This window comes from Lineus longissimus, chromosome 2, assembly GCF_910592395.1.
Source record: "Lineus longissimus chromosome 2, tnLinLong1.2, whole genome shotgun sequence".
NCBI lineage: Eukaryota > Metazoa > Nemertea > Pilidiophora > Heteronemertea > Lineidae > Lineus > Lineus longissimus.
The window spans coordinates 27,981,495-28,000,844 of NC_088309.1; the positions used below are offsets into that span (position 1 = coordinate 27,981,495).

General features: G+C 43.8%; 3 protein-coding genes across 3 annotated transcripts; all 3 read right to left on the bottom strand.

Annotated features, from left to right (window-relative positions):
• Positions 1-3,157: 3,157 nt before the first annotated feature.
• Positions 3,158-8,539, bottom strand: LOC135483907 (solute carrier organic anion transporter family member 4C1-like). Its single transcript, XM_064764972.1, has 10 exons — positions 8,161-8,539; positions 7,595-7,870; positions 7,065-7,235; positions 6,511-6,735; positions 5,835-6,092; positions 5,338-5,533; positions 4,897-5,059; positions 4,323-4,519; positions 3,836-3,900; positions 3,158-3,638 (listed from the first exon to the last, which is right to left on the bottom strand). The coding sequence occupies exons 1-10, from the start codon at positions 8,348-8,350 to the stop codon at positions 3,328-3,330; spliced, it is 2,052 nt and encodes a 683-aa protein (XP_064621042.1). The 5' UTR covers positions 8,351-8,539; the 3' UTR covers positions 3,158-3,327.
• Positions 8,540-9,286: 747 nt separating this feature from the next.
• On the bottom strand, positions 9,287-14,900 carry LOC135483056 (solute carrier organic anion transporter family member 4C1-like). The gene is made up of 11 exons (XM_064763565.1): positions 14,333-14,900; positions 13,792-14,082; positions 13,354-13,527; positions 12,615-12,717; positions 12,242-12,363; positions 11,650-11,895; positions 11,126-11,330; positions 10,656-10,809; positions 10,273-10,457; positions 9,975-10,039; positions 9,287-9,729 (listed from the first exon to the last, which is right to left on the bottom strand). The coding sequence occupies exons 1-11, from the start codon at positions 14,571-14,573 to the stop codon at positions 9,446-9,448; spliced, it is 2,070 nt and encodes a 689-aa protein (XP_064619635.1). The 5' UTR covers positions 14,574-14,900; the 3' UTR covers positions 9,287-9,445.
• Positions 14,901-15,437: 537 nt separating this feature from the next.
• On the bottom strand, positions 15,438-19,333 carry LOC135483908 (uncharacterized). Its single transcript, XM_064764973.1, has 3 exons — positions 19,087-19,333; positions 16,637-16,789; positions 15,438-16,437 (listed from the first exon to the last, which is right to left on the bottom strand). Exons 2-3 carry the CDS (start codon positions 16,763-16,765, stop codon positions 15,703-15,705), a joined length of 864 nt encoding a protein of 287 aa, XP_064621043.1. The 5' UTR covers positions 16,766-16,789; positions 19,087-19,333; the 3' UTR covers positions 15,438-15,702.
• Between the last annotated feature and the right edge of the window lie 17 nt (positions 19,334-19,350).

Here is a 19,350-nt window from a genome sequence, read left to right on the forward strand (position 1 = left end):
GATACACAGCGAATACATACCTCAAAACTGTTGATCACAACAAATCCGTCGCTTCCTACGCCAAAACAAAGCAAAGCACGTCCAAAGCTTGCAAAATTGTTTTGTAATTGGTTCAAAATAGTTCATTTCTTTAGGTGGGGTAAGCTGGGATAAGAATGTTTGAAAGCTTGCAATATATCAAAAGAGAAGGACTATGCTTTGCACACAATGTTGAAATCGCGCCTCCAGCAAACTAGTAAGTCTCCTTAGACACTTTGTAAAGAAATGGATAACACGAGGCTCATCCTTGGTTGGACGGCGAAGGTTGCCGGAGCTGTGAACAGGCCCATTGGCAATATGCTCTTCTATTATAAACATGGTTAAGCCATTCGACTAATGCCTTATTTCTCAACTATAACATGATAAGCACATTTAAGCTTTCTGCCTACCAATTAAAATTATGTATTCAAGCTGCAGAAGTGTGTTTGTCATTACTTTTAGAAAAGATGAGAACAAAACATGTCCATGTATCTCGATGACGAACCCGACACCGACAATAATAAACCTCGCATCGTCGATTTGTTTCAATTACAGCTAGAGCGCTCGCTACCTAACTCCGTCTGATTGCTCACGTTCTCTTATTTCCCGATGTTGCAGATTCTGTAAAAGTTTGAGTTGCGGTCTCAATCATGCGATTGTAGCAATTTTAAAACGATCCGTCGTAATTATCTACGTAATTGTCCCGCTAGTTTGCCGGGCTATTTCGTGGACTTACTGCATGATATAACTATCAAATGCCAGCTTTTTCAGACGTTGGTTTTACATTTGTATGGATGGTTGCGGGCTTGTCACATCGCCAAAGCGCCAGCGACACATGAGAAAAGGTAGAGCCAAGCTGATCAGCGGAGATGACGACCGTATACCGGTTGAAAGATGCACATTAAAACCTTTTCTGAGCGAATTCGAGGCTGATGTTGCCAGATCTATAGAATTTTGCAAAGACGGAATAATGACGTCTACGTAAAGGGTCAAAAAGTCAACAGATCTTTGAGCCAGAGGTCAATTACTTCGCTCTACTTCGCTTGGTTATTTCTCATGCATCGGACAGAGCAATGGTAAACCCTACATTTGTCGCATCGTGGAGTAGTACTCCACGCTAACCTAACCGCCGGTCGACATGGGTTGCGTGCACTATTGCTCCATTTGTCGATGTCCAACACACACGAACAGTGATACATGCAGTAACCAAATTGTCCAAGAAGTCGGTCTTTGCAAGACTTCAACGCTTTAAGAGATGGTTACGCAGACATTGCAAACGTTTCATTCTGGATACCGGTTTGGACAAGACTTGTCCACATTAAATACTCTTTTCAACTTTGTTACCAAGTACTTTTGGTTACCAACAGTTGCTCTTGGTATCCCGGGCAACATAATCTGTATCTTGGTGAGCCTTCGTGAGGGGAACAGGAAGGTGTCCACGTGTATCTATATCGCCGCTCTTGCTGCTGTTGATACGATACAGTTAGCTGACACTGCAGTTGGATTTACTGCTCTCTTTTGGACTAAGACCAGCATCACAGAACTTCAACTTAAGTAGGTACCATCGCTTTGCCGCATTTGCAATAGAATTCCGAGGGAATAATCTACGTGATAGTTTTAGCTGCTCAGCTCAGTTGCTCGACACGTTAGTCGCTCCTAGAGTGCTGCTGGTAGGTGATTTGCCACATCAACACCATGATACACAGTCGCAGGCAGAAGCTAAGGTATTCCTTTCGTTTCACCTTGTTGTCTGCACTGTTTAAGGCTTTATTATTTTGTAGGTCAGCACATTCAGCATAAATTTAACTTGCATCTACTGGTATACATTTTTCGACGATCAGAGGTCATTTTTCTTCAGGTTTATCACCTACACAGGCTTCACGATGGCGATTCTGTCCGGAACGTTTCTGGCCATGATGTCAGTCGACCGCTTCTTGGTGGTGCGGTTCCCCTTGTCTGCCAATGTTCGTTGCACCACCAAAAAGGCGACAGCCGCAGTAGCATGGACCACAGTCATAGTGAGCGCACTGAACCTTCACATATTTTTTTTATTCAAGTTCGTTGAACATACTAGTTCCGGTAAGTGTACTTTTAGTGCCACGTATATGCTGGGTCATTGGGCTAACGCACGACCATATGATTTTACGCTATCCGTGGACTTAAGAGGTCCGATTCGCATTCATTAACTCCGGCTTTTTTCTGCAGTTTCGGTAGGGATGGTAGAGAGGTGCCTAATTTGCGAAAGCAAAACTGCACCTCATGTCCGCGGATAAAGCAACTTTGCTCATAACTAGACTAAATGTAGGCATGAGTAAGGTTAACCCGATTCATACACGAAGTCTCTGATCATAGGTCTGTCTGACTAATATCACTGAAGAACTTCTGAACGCTTTTGTCTCGACTCCGAGTTCTACCATTTATTCCAGTCATGGCGATTACCAATGGAATCCCATCACCTGCATATGGTCCCATTGTATCTCGTATGTGGTGAAGCCGAGCGCAGATGAAGAATCTGTACGGTCAAAGAATCGACGTTACACATATCATTCTAAAAGATGTGCATGACATTTCAGGTCAACAGACCCTTGCTCCAAGAGTACCCGGATATCCCTGGTTAGAACCACTCATTTCCTTTGCTCACTTGGTTTTTGGTAGCCTCGTCCCCTTTTCTATCATCGTCATCTGTAATATTTTGATCATCGTGACCCTACGTGCAGCAGCATCCGGAAGGAAAGAGATGGGCGTTGCAGGTGAAAGTGGGAAAAACCAGGAGAAAGGCACGCGTCATCTGACCCGGATGTTGATGACCGTCTGCGCAGTGTATGTCGTCACCTCCGTTCCGTTTCGGTTGTATGACCTGGTGATGTCGACATCTGCGTTGAAGGAATGGTACAATATGACCAAGCAATATTGGCGTCTGCGCCATGCTACGCAATTTCATCTTTTATTGTGTATATGGGATTGGAATTATGGAGTCAACTTTTATTTGTATTGTATCGGCGGCGGGAAGAAATATCGGGAAGATGTCAAGGCTTTGGCGAGAAAGATATTTTGCAAAATTCGCTGAAAGGTTAAAGGTTTGGTTAGGATATAGCCATCTATTGGCCGAATGAGTAACAAGAAGGGAACGTGTGTGGAAAAGAAGGAAGATAACATGTATATTTGTTTTAATACTGTACATCAAAATGGGTGTTTTTGAACCGTCGGAAGTCATCGGAAGGTATATATACGCTACGTGTACCTCTTTAAGGTGTAGAGTTTAACAAGTGATGATAACGACCACGCCGAGCGCACAGCCCATGCAAATGATTATGCCGCAGTTGTTTTTTCCAACATTATCATTCGCTCTTGTGAATTTGTTTCATTTATCTCACAGTTAGTAATGCTGGGGCCATTCTCGGCAATAACTGTAGTAGTCTTATTTGGGCAGTGAACAAGATGAGCACAGAAATATAAAACTGCACACACAATAAGGACGGCAAGATTGATCAAAAACATGCGAAGTCCCAGAGCATTGTTGTCGTACACCCAACACGTCCCTCTCTCTCCACACTTCTCCTGCCATTGTATACAAGCACTGTCTATGATGGAGCCATAGAAAATCGGGCTTGGAGTGGAACCTGAAATGAAAATATGATGAATAGGGTCAGTGGACAGGCACTATAAAATGCACTTTAATGCATAGCCAGGTAAACACCCATAATGGATCGTCCATTAGCCTGATGTTATGTGTTGTCTTTATAGTTATCCATCCTGCTTTTGCACTATTGCTCAATGCTCTATCATTCGAAGGTGACATGGTGTCCATCCAACTTACCAAGGCTACGGGCTATAAAGCCTTTAACTGCGATAGCGTACGATCTCTGTCTGTATGGCACACACCTGGAAAGTGATCAGATGGAAGTTCAGAAAGGAGTATTTCGAGGCTTACGTTGAGAAAGAGTAGATGCTATATTTGGCAGTTGGACGAGTATCAGAAAGAAACTCGTTCCAATATCATACGAGTCGAGCTTCACTTTTGACCACTAACTTTAAAGTCACCAAAATAAAGTGTGTTTAGGTTCGAACAAGGAATACATATACATCATAAAAACGAAGATACTCTATGGGGCTACCGCTGATCAGAACCGTGTACTCTCATTTGAGGGTCACTCACGTCCGTCTTCCTGACATAAGTGAGGTCGTGATGAGTTACCAAGACAACTAATCGAATTCGCTGCTGACCTTTGCTAACGTAACATACATGGCCACACCAACTCAAACGATGCGAGGGAGTTTTTCTTTCGAACTAAACTTAGTCTTACCGCAAAATAGCACTGACAGTTGGTATAGTTGGCATGAATAAACAGAATATGGCGACAGTGAGGAATACGATGAAGACCGGAAGTAGATTACAGGAAGTAGGGCAGCGTCCACTGGTTGCCATCGACGCCCATTGAGTTGCATTGTACGACTCGCTGTCACCGAGATACTGAGAGATGCAGCTACAGTTGCCATACATCTGGAGAAACAATAGAACCATGATCAAGGTGATACCTCAGATCTATGAGTGTCGCTAAGAGCCATCTTTAAGTTCTCTGGAAGTTTAGATTCTAAGGAAATATGTATACAGAGAATATAACAGCATGGAATGGCTGCAAGGTGAATGCATTCACCGTTACTTTGAAGTATATGTTGTTGAATTGAAAAGAAAGGAAGGTTGATATTCCAATTATAAAGTCTTGTGTTAAACGATATCATAAATGCAACAGGAGATACATGAGCAGTTTAACAATCTTCCACGTGTAGGCTTACTACTGCGATTGATGACGAGAAGTCATCATATCAAGGCAAAGTGGAATTTCCGATGTCTCCACGCACAGTATTCCAGTTTAATACCTTATCGTTTGAATCCCACGATTTCTGGACCGTATCGCATCCAGCGTGGCAAGGGGAGAAGTATTCCCTATTGTCTTGTCCACAAATGGGTTCCCGAGTCAGAGTTGAGCAATTACAATGTGAGTTACATGTGTCAATCAAGTTGGCTGTCATGGTGGATGTGCTGCAATGAGACGAGGTAACATACCATACGGACCAATTGAGTAGACTGATCAACTCTGCTGGTAAGCTGACTGAAAAGTTTGTAAACTGACAAAGGAGTTTGGTCACAAGCAGATGACATAGGACGGGTACTTAACGGTTTTGAACACGGAGCACGAAGAATGGCGGTCATGTATAGACAGTACTCTATGAAAGCTGTGTAAGAAGTGCACGGCGCCTCTTCATTCCACTGTCTCGATCATCTCAGCTATTTCACACTGGCATGACTAACATACGTACTTTAATTGGTATTGCTGATTCGTGCCCGGCATGTCAGCCACGTCGCACATGGCCAGCATAATGGGTTGAGAAGCGATGCCGATCACTAGGAAGATAAGACTGAGGCGGATCATGCCACGGACCTCTAGTTTGAGCCGCCTTGGCAAAAAGCCCCCAAGCATCTCTGCACCTCCAGCACCGGGAATGACGATCAGACCTATAGTCAAAACAGATAACAAATTGACATAACGGAGCTGCATATGGCCAATGACAGTGATTTCTCCAGTATCTCTCAGCTTCATTTCCGTGAAGACCACACACGACTTCTGTGCAGAACCTACATAGCTGGATGGAAATAGCAATCCTTGAATAGCGGCAGGACTGTGTCCTTGATCCTCGTCTCATGACACAAAATCAACATTGTGCATGACCACGGATTTCTATACCAGTCCGTGGCATTACTGACGACAGAAAATCTCCGATTATCACTAACATGCCATAGTATGTAAACGGGTTACCTGTCAACATAGCTGCCCAAGATGGTTCCACGTTATACTGGTTCTGAATGAATTTTGGTAGGAATGCCCCCATCCCATTGATGAGCATGGCTTGACAAGTAAGAGCCACAACCAAGAGCATGAATGTGGAATTCCTCAGTAAGAGTAACGTATTCTTTGGGAGATGCTTCAATGTGATAGTGCCCTGGAGTACTCCTTCGTTTTCTTCCAATGTCCCATGCCCGTTGGACATGCGATCCTTTCGCAATGATTCCGCCTCTGCAAGATGTCAAAAGAAATATTAGAAGAACATCACTAGATGTTGCTCTTCGTCAGATTCTAATTGATCTTCATAAGGGCATCCATATATCATAGCTACAGTGATATGAGAGAAATCCTATGACATCGCCTTCAAATCAACAGTGACATCGTTCTTAATTTGGCCCCAGAAGATACCGAAACGTTCTTATTACCTTCTTCAAATCTTCCTCAGCAGAATTTCGGAAATTTTCTGCACAGCCGGTGTGGTTGACCGGCTTCAGTTTTCACCGTGAAAGAGCATCGGTAAGGCCTCCCCTAAGGACAATCTAGTGTTGTGCAACACCACTATCATTTGGTAAATGTGATCTGGTCACATTCCTGAGTTCAACTACCATGAAAACGCGACAGACTGACTTGCAAGTTCGTGTGCACTCACCTGGCAGTTGTTTTCCGAGGCAGCATAGCATGGCACTGCAGAGAAAGGCGAGGAAGGACCCAACCAGGAAACTGATCCACCATGCTCCTACCCATCGTGGATCCTCAGGGGTGATGCCAATCTCATCGGAAGGGATCTTATCCACGTCAACGTATAAAGAGAGGAGCTCGCCACCGGCGATGAACCCAGTGGCCGGACCGAGCGTACTGGCAAGGGCAAAGATACCTTGAGGAGAAAGAAGAGACATTTATAGCAAGAGTTTCCTGACGGTGGAATCAAAGTGCACCAAATAGAATTAGCACATCTTTGAGCAATGTATTTGGCTGGTCTTGGACGCTACTGATTTAGCCCTAGTTGTAGTTTGCTTTGATTTTGGTGAATTATCAGAGGTCGTTCAGCGCAAAAGGACCACGATAACAATATATATTACGAGATGAAAAAATTCGCGGCAGGTTTGGAGATGCAAATTTATCAATGGTTGATTCTTTTAATTGAGGTACTGTCGTGAGAAGGTACTGCAATGTTAACATGACAGGCTTGCTTTTTCAACGTACCGATATAGAGGGGTGTGGAGTGGACCTGAACATTCTCATCAATATAGACCACGGCGAGGACATAAAGGAAAGCTCCGCCAACTCCGTGGAAGGCTTGGGCGAGCATGAATATGTAAAGGGCATGGGAGTGGAGATCAATGTCACTCCGGTCACACATGGCTGTGGTGTTGGCTGGAATTGGAACATATCAATAAGATAGAAGCAACATATTAGAACTTGCGAAAAATGACATATCATTGTATTCAGAACTTTAACACCAACAAGAGCAGTGGATGGACATTGAACACACCTTAATCAGAAATTGTAAATTTAAATAGAATAGAAATGGTAAGGTACGTAACCTATATTCCATACGAGATGTCAAATACCGATATTGTCGCCAAGATTTTCTTCGAAGAGTTGCAGAAGGTCAAGAGAAGCAACGAGATAATTTGTTACGTACATGCGAAGATGTCATAACAGGTAACTGGTTGCAACAAAGGGCACATCCACAAATAAATGGCCGTACTCTGACCCAAACCATGACTTACCGCTACATACGTCGAGAAATGACTGCCCAAGCTCATACTCCTCCGATACGAAATGAGGCAGAGCCATTAAGAGAGAGCCGAGGCCTGTGAAAGCACAGGCGATGGCCATCGCTCGGGGTTTGTGCCAGTTGTGTCCGAAGAATCCGATAGGTAAGATAAGAAACAACTGGAGGACATCATAAGCTGACACGATGAAGCTGACCTGGGTGCTGTCCAAGTTGAAGCGCCGTTCTAACATCTGCAGGTTGATGTTCACCGAGCCAACCACAATGAAGGCTGAAGAAAAGGGTCCACAGTAAATCCACGGGTGCAATTTGAGGGGGAGAGGGCTCGAGGGTTCGAACAACCCTCCCCCATGTCGGTAACTTGAAGGATTCAAGATCTTATGCCTTAACTAAATGTGTGTGGAATTGATAAATGCCGGTCGTATCGTACCAGCCTCTTGTCTGTAACACTTTTTCAACCTCTTAATCTAAATCTGTGGGGAGGCCAAAGAGAGGACATGGGGGTTGGCCTGCAAATAAACATTCGATCGACTCCCTGCGTAATGATGAGAACATACTTACATTGGATAGCGGTAAAGCAGCATAGCATCACAAGTGCCGTTTTGGAATTGTTGAATCTCTGCAGCCATCTTGGTCGCCATCCCCAATACCCAAGCTCCGTGCTGATGTCCACTGGTTTCTCCACAGCGATGTTGGAAATGTCATCTTCACTGGAATCTGTGTCTGGTAGGTAACTATTTCCTCTGTCCATGGTCAGTGAACAAGCTTGTTTCAAACTTAACACGTGGATAATCACTCCTAGTGACCCTGTGGTCGAGTGGCGGGTACTTAAACTATAACTAGATTTCACAGCTTGAACCTTGGAGCTGTTATAACAAATTACACATCACTCTAAATTGTTTACAAACAAGACCGCTCTTCACGACCAAAGCAAAATACGACTATCTAACTCTTATTATTTACCGTAACCCAATAACCATTCCGATACACCGAGTGTGAAAGAGAGGGGTTCTTTCAATGATTGAAGTAGTATTGTCAACTTTGTATGAATGACCTCATTGCTTGGACTACTTCTCGCATTGACGCAATCGCGAGATCGGACATGTTTCGGACATGTTTCGTCAAAAATATCATATTTGACAACTAAAGGTACTGAAATGACACCCTTTTCCAATACATGTATATATGCATTTAAACATGTCTTCGTGAAATAATGTAGGTCAATGCCTCAAAACAAAATATTGCTGGCCACTTATCATTTATCACTAAGGAGCAAAGAGCAATAGACCATGTTCATAGTGCAGAATTTATTGTTTTCCCATTGGCTGGCCAGTCGTCTGCTCATCAGCAACTTGATTGGCTGATATCGGTTACTCTGGGGTAATTTCACATGCTCCACTCCCAGAGGTCACCCTTTGGAATCAGAGCATCTCCTAGCATCACCGAATCGTTCGGGGTCACAAGAGGCAAATAACTGTCTACTAATATAAGCTCTCAGGTGTCAAAATAATTCATATTTGGCACTGATAATTATCTCTGGAGGAGGTAAGGTCGTCTACATCCAACACACACAGATCAAAGAAAGACTTCACACTTAAATACAAATTTATGTTTTATTGACCAAACAACAAACCATCCTTTGAGATTCAAGTCGATGATGAAATTCACAAAAGCTATAACGCGCGAGAAGCCCACCATGTAGTTTCCATTGTCAGTCAAGTTGTTATTTTAAAAACAGGTTTGCATTAGACAAAACCTCCGGTCAACATGTAGTGGATCATCACAAACGAACAAGCACACAGATGCTGACGTAATGAGACGAAGGTCCTCCGAGTTGCTCGAGATATCAGGCTTTAATATCACCAGTCTCGTCTGCGGAAGATGACCCCGACTCGGAGTCCGTGCTCTCCTTTGGTATGGCAATCGTGACTTTGGGTCTGTACGTCAGGAGAGTTATGAGCAAGAAGAAGGCAGAAGCACCCGTCATGGCAAAGGACAGGCCGAACATTCCCAGGCTGAAGTGCTTGTTATCATAGATCCAACACGTTCCTCTTTTCCCACAATGCTCCTGCCATTGGAAACATGCACCGTCAATGACTAAACCGTAGAGGACCGGACCAGGAATTGTACCTGAAGCAAAAACGATAATTGGTCTTGGTTTTGACGTAGCCACTACTCTTTATATCAAGCCCCATAGGAGTAACAATAATGATTTATTTCGTACATGATACAGAGTCTCAGCCACTAATAAAAGCAGATCGGCCGTCGATCAGCAGAATTCCTACCGGAACGAATTTAATTGGATTCCATGCGTATTTGAAGTTCTTTTAAAAAACTCATTCGAGTACACAATGTAAAAGTATTTTCACCCTTACCAAAGATCCGCGCGACTAGATTATACCACGCCATCGCGTAGGTTCTTTGAGAACTCGAGACAGACCTGTGGATAGAACGATTGAATATTAATGATATCTAGTATCTATAGGCGACGCGATGTTAACGCTCATATAGGGCTAAAATTTAAGCCAGCTTTAGCCTCAACGCTGGCCTCAAAGGCTTCTCGAAGTTTCGCTGACTTAACAGTGGCCTTCGCGTTAGATCAGGTCGAATTCTGTGGATGACATTACTTAGATCGACTATTGCACACACGAATGCTGTGGAGTTCAATCTTACCTCAAGACGGCACTCAAACATGGCGTATTCGGCAACAGAATGCTGAATAACGTTATTCCACTTAATACGGCGAAGACAGGAAATGAGTAGCAGGCTGTCTGACACTTTCCCTCTGTTGCCATGATGTCGCTGGTGTTTACCTCTGAACCCAGGTATTCCATAATGCAACTGCAGTTACCATAATTCTAAAAACAGAGAAAATCAACGGCTCTGTTAGAACCGTACTCGTACTCACTCATAAGCGAGATTCTTACGATCTCTTACGGGTTGCTTGGCCCAGGTAATGAGCACTCTAAGGCTATGTTCTACAAAGTCGTCTCCAAAAAGCTGGTGATTCTGCTTGCGAGCATCTTCAAGGTAAAGTGGTTATGTTTATAACTTGCATTTTTGTTTTTCTCCATTCCCTCATAGCTGAGACATCCGGCATGGCAGGGCGAGAAGTACTCTCTGTTGTCTATGCCGCACACTGGCTGTCTCTCGAGGGTGCTGCAGTTACACTGGGCATTGCAGTTCGCCTTCAGGTTAGAAATATCAGATCTGTAAATAAATTGTAAATGTTTTCGCGACTTAGCGCTTTATTTTGCATTGACACAAAAATCGTACTTCGGCGGCCTCCATCCCGGACGTTTTGTGGATGAGGAAGAGCTATATGCGAATTGGGCCTCCGTAAGTTTCCAAACGTTTACTTGGAAATAAAAATGTGAAATGAAAGGGATTTGAACCGATGGTGTCTCGACCAGATATCCAGGGCCACTGTGCGAACAAAGCTGGTTAGCGAACAGACCGGAAAATGATGACACCATTGAAAATATCAAGGGAGATTAACTTGGTTTAATCACTACAGATCACTTACACTCTGGTAATGTTGTCGTATGGTTGGTTGATGCCGGGCATGTTCGGAAGGTCACACCTCAACAGTAAGATGGCTGACAGGAGGGAAGCAATGGCCATGAAGACCAATGATAGCCTGACCATCCCGGGGATGCCCATCCTGAAACGCTTGACCAGATAACCTCCGGTCAAGTGCGCCGCAGCAGCACTGGGGATCATAATAACACCTGTTGGTGGAAAACAACAAAGGTAATAAGTATCCACATTCCGTCCACACAATTTTGGGGAAACCTTTCTTGCACGCAACTGGGGGAGACTCTGGGGAAAACTTTCTTGCGCGTATGGCTTAGGGAAAGACTCTTTTACCACAACATGTTGCCGCGCCTGAGTTGATCAAGCAGTTTTACCTCTTTTGTTGAAAACGTCAGATTATGGGGAAGGACTAAGACTCATGATGGTGTTATTACCAAACACAAAAAGATTTAAAGCAAAGTTGATATCAACCTCATGTTAGGACTCCTCTCTAAAGCAACTGACAATACTTACCAGTCAGCATAGACGCACTGGACGCTTCAAGATTGAATTGGTTCTGAACGAATTTCACAAAAAAGCTTTCGATTCCGTTCAATGTGACACTCGTGGCTGTTAGGGACAGTAGAAGAAGAACGAAGGTGTGGTTCATCATCAGCGCTAGGGTATGGCCGGGAAGGTCTCGGAGTGTCTGTCCTTTCCTCAGGATGAATACGTCCCCGTCATCTGAGGTGACAGTTTTTACACTTTTTGCAGGCGCCCCTGGAACGACATACCTTGTGGAATACACTGAGTAATTGGCAAAGTCATTGCCACAACCACTGATCTCACTCCAAAACTAACCTTTCGACAAATTCAAGGGTTTCGCCATGGTTTCTCATCTGCGGTGCTTTAGCTGCACGGCAGCATTCACCCTTTTTCGAAATCACTATTTGCTTTCTAACATCCGTGAATGGCGAAAGAATGGTAGGTGCAAAGATCTCTGAGCGGAATCAAAAGGGAAAGAGACCCACACTGGCCTGACGCAAGAGGAATCCTAAGGAAATGTAACACTGAAAAGCCTTTATTGTGTGTTGTCGCAACTGCTTTAAACAGTAGGCCTACTCACCAGGCAGTCGCCGCCCGAGGCAAAATATCATTGCACCGCAGAAGAAGGTCAAGATGGACCCAATGAGGAAACTGATCCACCAAGCTCCTACCCATCGAGGATCTTCAGGGGTGATGGAAACTCTGTAATAGATCACAAACGCTGTGGATGAGTCGTGTCGTGGTCACACAAGTCATGATCAAAGCGATTGGGCATGTCTTCCTACAAGTAAGGAATCTTATGGGAGACCAGAAGTATCGTAATCGGTAAGCATCTTATATGTGACCCGTGAAAGGGCTAGAATAACTAACCTAATTGACACAAACGATTGGAATGAAGCCAAGGCCTTTTCATGTTTATTTCTGGTAGATTCCTTGTGCTAAATCGAACTTACTTATTTGTGTCGATTCTTCCAATATCGACATACGTGTCGAGCATCTTGCCACCAAAGATAAACGCTATGGACGGACCAACGCACGCGAAAAAGGAAAATATGCCTGAAACATCAAATGAAATTATTGTGACCATTGCGGTGGCAATTCAGGCACAGGGCCCTGGGACAGTCACACATGATGTGGCCATTCCCTGAGAAAGGCAAGCACAGGCTACTCGGACAATCCCACCGATGTGGCATTTCCCTGAGCAAGACAGGCACAGGCTACTCGGTCAGTCACACACAATGTGCCCTTTCTCTGAGCATGGCAAGCACAGGCTACTCGGACAGTCATTCCCTGAGCTTGGCAGGCAAAGGCTACTCGAACAGTCATTCCCTGAGCATGGCATGCAGGCAAAGGCTACTCGAACAGTCATTCCCTGAGCATGGCATGCAGGCAAAGGCTACTCGGACAGTCATTCCCTGAGCTTGGCAAGCACAGGCTACTCGGAGCGTCGCAGGCTACTATACATGGACCGTACAGTCGCACGTAATATCTGGCCATTGCCCATACATGTAAACTCTAGTGTAAGCAAATGGTCCGTCGACAGTAACACATTTTCTTTAATGCCAAACGAGTTATGCACAATTTAGCGGAGTTTTATTTCAGGTTTTAAATAACTCTGGTGAAAATGACTGAGATGGGTATTACTCGATCAATCACTTGTTTCAAAATAAACTAAGCTGGGATATGACTTACCGAGGTACATGGGTGAAGTGTGTTTGTTGACATTCTCGTCAATATAGACAATACCAATGCTAAAGAGAGCGAGTCCTCCGATGCCATTGCAGACCTGGCCAAGGAGAAAGATATACACGACTGCGCTCCGGTGTATGTTGTTCGTATCATCACAAACATCACCAGTGGAATTAACTGAAATATGGAATAGAGGTCCCTGGTAAATCCAAAACAGTACGCCAACTTAAAAATGAGCATTACTCGTGAATGAGGATAGTGTCTCTTGTCAATTGAGTGATAGGCATCAGTCTGTCAGTTTAGATGACCTTGGAGTTAAAATCAGATGATTCCAACACAGAACACTTAGATTGTGATTCAGTGACCATAAATGTCTAATGCTAAAACATGTAAATCTGTCAACGAAGGTAAAATCTTGTGAGATGAACAAAGGGAATATACCTCTGCAGACGTTTCCTAACGAACTGCCCGGTGCTTCTGTTGCCAGCTGGTATTCCCCGTAGACGAAATGAGGCAGGGCCATGATGAACGAGCCGAGCCCGAGGCTCAGGCAGGAGACAGCCAGGGCTCGTGGCTGATGCCAGGACAGGGCATAGTAACCGATAGGGATCGCAAGCACGGCGATGGTAATGTCGTAGAATGATGAGATGAACCCCAGCTGGGTACTGTCCAGGTTGTACCGGCGTTCTATCATCTGAACACTGACAGGAATGGAGCCATTCTCGATAAAACCTGGAAGATAGAGTTCACGTACAGCTTTATTTTGTTACCACAAGCGCATTAAGACCTCGTTTAGGGACAGAAGTTTTTTCTGCGGGTGGGCCCCTGTCAGCCCATATCAGGATGACAGAGAGTATCATTTCACCAAGAGGTTTCTCAAGACATTGGTGTATGAGAAACATCGGGGGGGGGGGGGGGGGGGGCTGGTGTGTTAGAGAATAACCTAATGATAACCTCGATTGCTTCTTTGAAGGGATCTTACCTTGCATTGTACAAAACCAACACATCAAAGCCAGCGCGAATTTGGGAGTATGGCACTTTTGCAGCCATCGCGGCCTCCAGCCAAAGTAGCCACATTCTGTATCCTCGCAGAGAACATTGACACCTTCTTCCCTGCCTGGTGTCTCCTCCTCTGACCGAATCCGCCCCTCCCCCAAACTCTGTCTCGTTAGCAGGATGCGATTGGAAGCGAAACCTTCGTCACAGTCTTCCGGCTTAGTCATTTTCAAAGCAGTCCAGCCAAAGAATTTTATGATTTTGCAACGAAATTCTTAATTGGGAGTATGATTTTTTCCGTCCACCACCAAAGCTCAGCAGATGACCTCACTCTTCGTCGGCTTATCTGCCCTGTTATGAGGAGTATGATCCTTTCTCTTCAACACCCGGGTTACAGCGCTTTAGTACATAGATAATGATCCTCTTTCTTTACGACTGGTTGTCATCCTAAAGTAAAATCCAATTTTGAAATGCATAAAAGGAATATTTTCCCCATTTCCTTCTTTACAGAGCTGTTTGATTTTGACTGCACATTAGGTATAAATGTCCATGGATTGAGGTTATTGACTTTGCTTTTTGGTATATGTAATACGTTAAAGCTGCCAGCAATTGATTATAAACTACTTGATTGAATGCAACAGCGCGCTGTAACAGGTGTCGAAAGCGACGGTAAGGGGCGGATGTCCAACCATGTGGTTGTTGCATGGCCAATTCACGAGTTCAACTTGCTGGACATGCAGAGAGACAGTCAATGCATCTGTGTCAATGTGTAGTCTACTTATGCATACTTGGTCTAGCAGAAGACCCTTTCTACCTTAGAGAAATCACCTCTAAGGTTCTACAAACGGGTTGATAGCGGAATTGTGTACATTTTGAGGAGAACCACTGCAATACCAGATGCCATTAGGCCAGTGATATTTTCTGTTGAATCCTGTTTTGATTGTTTGTAATGATCGATCGTGGCTGGTACAAAGGCCTCTTTAACTAGTTCAGGTTTTCGAACAGCCAAGGCTTGCTCGTGATCTCCATAAGGCCTATACGAGCTGAAACAACGAAGTGGTCGATAAAATAATTAACTTTAGTTTCTTTATTTAAACAGAATCAATATGTTTGAGACAATTTACCTTACAAATGAATACATCTAATTCCCCTACTAGGGGCGAACAACATAATAACCGAAGCCAGAATGAACCCGAGTCGTCATTAATTTGTTAATAAGATGAAAAGGGCATTTCAGACTCTGATGGTGAATGATAGCAAGAGGACGCATCCCTCTGGTGATGATCTCTAAGATTGTCTCTGCTACTGCCGAGAATTCGTATAGGATTCTTGCTATTGCTATTGCCCGACTACATATTACCGGACTTGACTGTTTGCCGGGTGCCGGCATATAGGCATGGTGTAGGTGGGTCGGTAGAGTCTATTTACAATGTCATCAATTCTGTTGGTCCTTTGGAGACCAGACGCTAAAGGCAGACTCCGACTGTCATAAACCGTAACTGTAGTCGCTTCAGGTAACCGCTTACACACTGGGGTACCACCATTTGACGCATGCGTAGGCGTCCTCACTCGTTTCGTCACTTCCTCTAACTCCGTCGAAGTTAGCGTTTTCTCATTATTAAAATCATCGGGAATGATGACTTTTTCTTCCTCCTTTATTTTCGGTCCTACCAAAGGTTGCACTTGACGACGTTTATATTTCTTCATCTCCTCCTCTCCATCGCAGTAGAAACAAAAACCGATCCTCTTGAGACAGGTTGCGGTGGTGGGCCTCTGGAGTCTCTGTACGGTAAGGCTTTCATCACCGGTGGAGGAGGCGCGGGAAGAGGCGGTCCTCGGCCGCGGTGGCAGTTTGGAAAGGACAAAGTCAAGGTTATCCAACCTATCGTCTGCCATGTGAGCCTCAAAGCTGAACGTCGGCGTCTGTAGTCGTCTGACGATTCTATTGATGTGACGTTCATTGACACGTTTAGGCACCCTGGTTCTTTGATTTTCAAATTGGTGCTTGGCACAGCACGGCGTCGCTAGGCACGCACTTCGCGGTCTCTTCTGATAGTCCTTCCCATCATTGTACAGATTGAGTTGTGAAACCTGCCAACAAAGATAGGATATGTTGTTTAGAATGAGAATTGTAATGGGCGTAAGAGGCATGTAGCCTACAAGGTCACGTTCCCAGTGGTCTTTCTGTCATCCTGGATCCCGGTCAGTTAACTTAGCTTTGGCCTCACACAAGAGGTGATTTGAGTCATTCTGAAGGTCAAACCCACTATTGTGTGTTCTGTCCACATACCTGTGAAGAAGCGGTTGGTTTCATCATGCGTCTGTTGATCTCATCTATCTCACTCTGGTTGGCCTTCCTGAAGCCATATGTCTTGAACGCCGGCATCTTCCGCCGCAGGGCATAGTAGGATCCAGACATCTTCGGGACAAGACACGATGAGACCTAAAATAGAAAAGAAACGAGAAAAGATTTATAGAACAGGTTACGTTTGATATGCAGCGTCATGGTTGAGGCTTTCAAATTTTGAGCAGTGGCATCTTCTGGCGCTGGGCAACCTGCAACCAGTTATGGTGTACCTGGTGTATTATGATGAAGGAACTGAACTTAATTTGAGGGTTACACAATGTGGATTTAGACATCAAGAATTGATAAAAGGTTGCCTTTATTTAGCTTGACAGCACTTCTATATACCTTTCTGTTGTGGTCAGCCAGAGACTTAAATGATTAAACTACCAATAATGGTATCGTGAAATCTAGAGAATGATCTTAATCCTACGAATTTGAAGCACTTTATCTTATTGAAAAGGAGTTCGAATATGCAAGGTAGTGTATTATCAGTCAAGTTAGTTAATAGTAGAAGTTTGAGGCCAATCATAGTTTGGGTGCATCACCTTGCACTTATCTCGGAACTGACACAGAATAGAGTTTTATATACTGTACTGCTTTCTTTCTTCCTTTGCTCTAAAGAAAGACAGATTTCAATTGATATTACTAGCATTGTGCAAGGCGAAACCTTACTCAAGATAGGTTAACTTATTATAAAGTTTTATGTTAACATTTATACCAAAAAATCTGAACATCCACTTTAGTCACACTTCACAGCGCGTTCACTGTGAGACTCTCTTTGAAAAGCTTTCCATTCTGATTACCATTCTGATTATAAATATCAGGCTGTGATATGTCGCCGGGACAGTTTATATTGTTGGTAACAAAAAAGGGGTTATAGACCAACGCATGTCAGCATGCTGCTGTGCAATGCTATTTTCAAAGAGTTGGGCCGGTCTGTACAACCTTGCTTTATTCTTGTAGCATTCCTTAGAGCTCTAATATCCCATTGGGACATTGTAAGCTGACGTTGGAAAGGTAAAATACTGACAGTACATGCATGTTATAAGCCTTTGACGAATATTATGTTTAGGCGCTATTTACGGCCATTGTTGGTTGCTACTTAGTTATCGGAAAGCCAGCTTTATCACTTCATCACATTTTCTTACAAATTGTGTGTCTGTTTCAATAGCAAGAACTATTACTTTATCAATTAAATCAAACCCCTACGGGATTACGACAAATATCGTCACTGGCAATATAGGCAACGTTCCTATTTTCAGTGTTTCCCAGAAAGACCACAGCAAGAAGAAATATGTCTTGTAAATAGTGGAATCCCGAAAAACATGCAATTTTTTGTCTTCAGGGACCCATACAGAATGAGGAGAATCTGATATGGAAACCTTCAAAAAAATGACACGACACGAGGTTGTTATGGGTGACAGATGGTTGCAACCCCAATGGTGATTACGAGATTGAGCGTGGCGGACAATAGGCCCGCCAGCCTAAAGAGCACAGGTCGACCTTTGCATAAAGTTATCATAAAACCTGACATGAAAATCTGTTGCCATCGACGAATACTGTGCGTACATTGACACCATTAGCCATTTTGACAGCTTGGGTACCCGGTCAACCCGGTGCGGGTATTCTTCCCTGTCGCTGTCAGTCATTCATTTGGTCAATCGATCGTCCACGCTCTAGTGCTTCGCATGTACTTAAGAACTTATTGGACTATGGGGACAAGTCATCGTGGTTCACCAAAAATGATAAGATGTTGGAAAATCCAAATGTAATTGTAACGTTATGGCTGTCTAATATCACCATGCACATGTAGATCAGAGATGTTGACAATAGTGAGCTTTCGCAAACCCTCGAAACGCCAAAGCAAGCGCCTAAGACTCATCGACTACAACCACATGATCACACTGGTAGTCGCTGTTGACAAGTGGCAAAGATCTGTGCGCAGAGACTCGTATTTGAACCGCAAATTGCTAACAAACGAAGAAGCAGTTTTGCTTTTCTATGCCTCTCAGTTATTGCCGACATCTATCAAAGGAATTCGACCCGCATCCTGGTCTGAAGATTCGAAGAAAGAATCGTAACGCATCGAAAGACCAACATTTGGCTAAATGTCAAAAATCACACGAAAGTGACAAATTCGAAGATTTTTGTTTTTCTCATCAACAGACGGAAGTTTTTTTTAACTTCATGATCAGTAAAAACGTCCCATTCGTTGTTACGGTTGACGTATGATATGACAAATTTGTTGTCGAAAGAAATCATAAGCAAGAACTGCCATTGTTGAAGAAATGTTGCTTGAAAAACCTATTTTTCTGAGATCAGTGAATGAAAAAGCTTTTAGAAGATACATGTATTTATAAACAAGTGACTTTTTAGAGCGACTATATACTTACCGGTATGATTCCTGGGAGTAATCAACGTAATGGAGAACTGATCCCTGACAACGATGGTATTACTCAATATCCCACGTCTGGCGCCCTCGGACGCTCTCTCATAAGTAGTACTTATTTATAACCGTCGATTGTAAAGTAGACTCAAATCATGTTGTTTGTCACACTATCGTTAGTCAATAACGGAAGACTTCTCGTTGGACGCCTCGCAAACACTAGCGTACTAAGATCCGTGTCGAACCGATCTCGGTACACCAGCAAATAGCG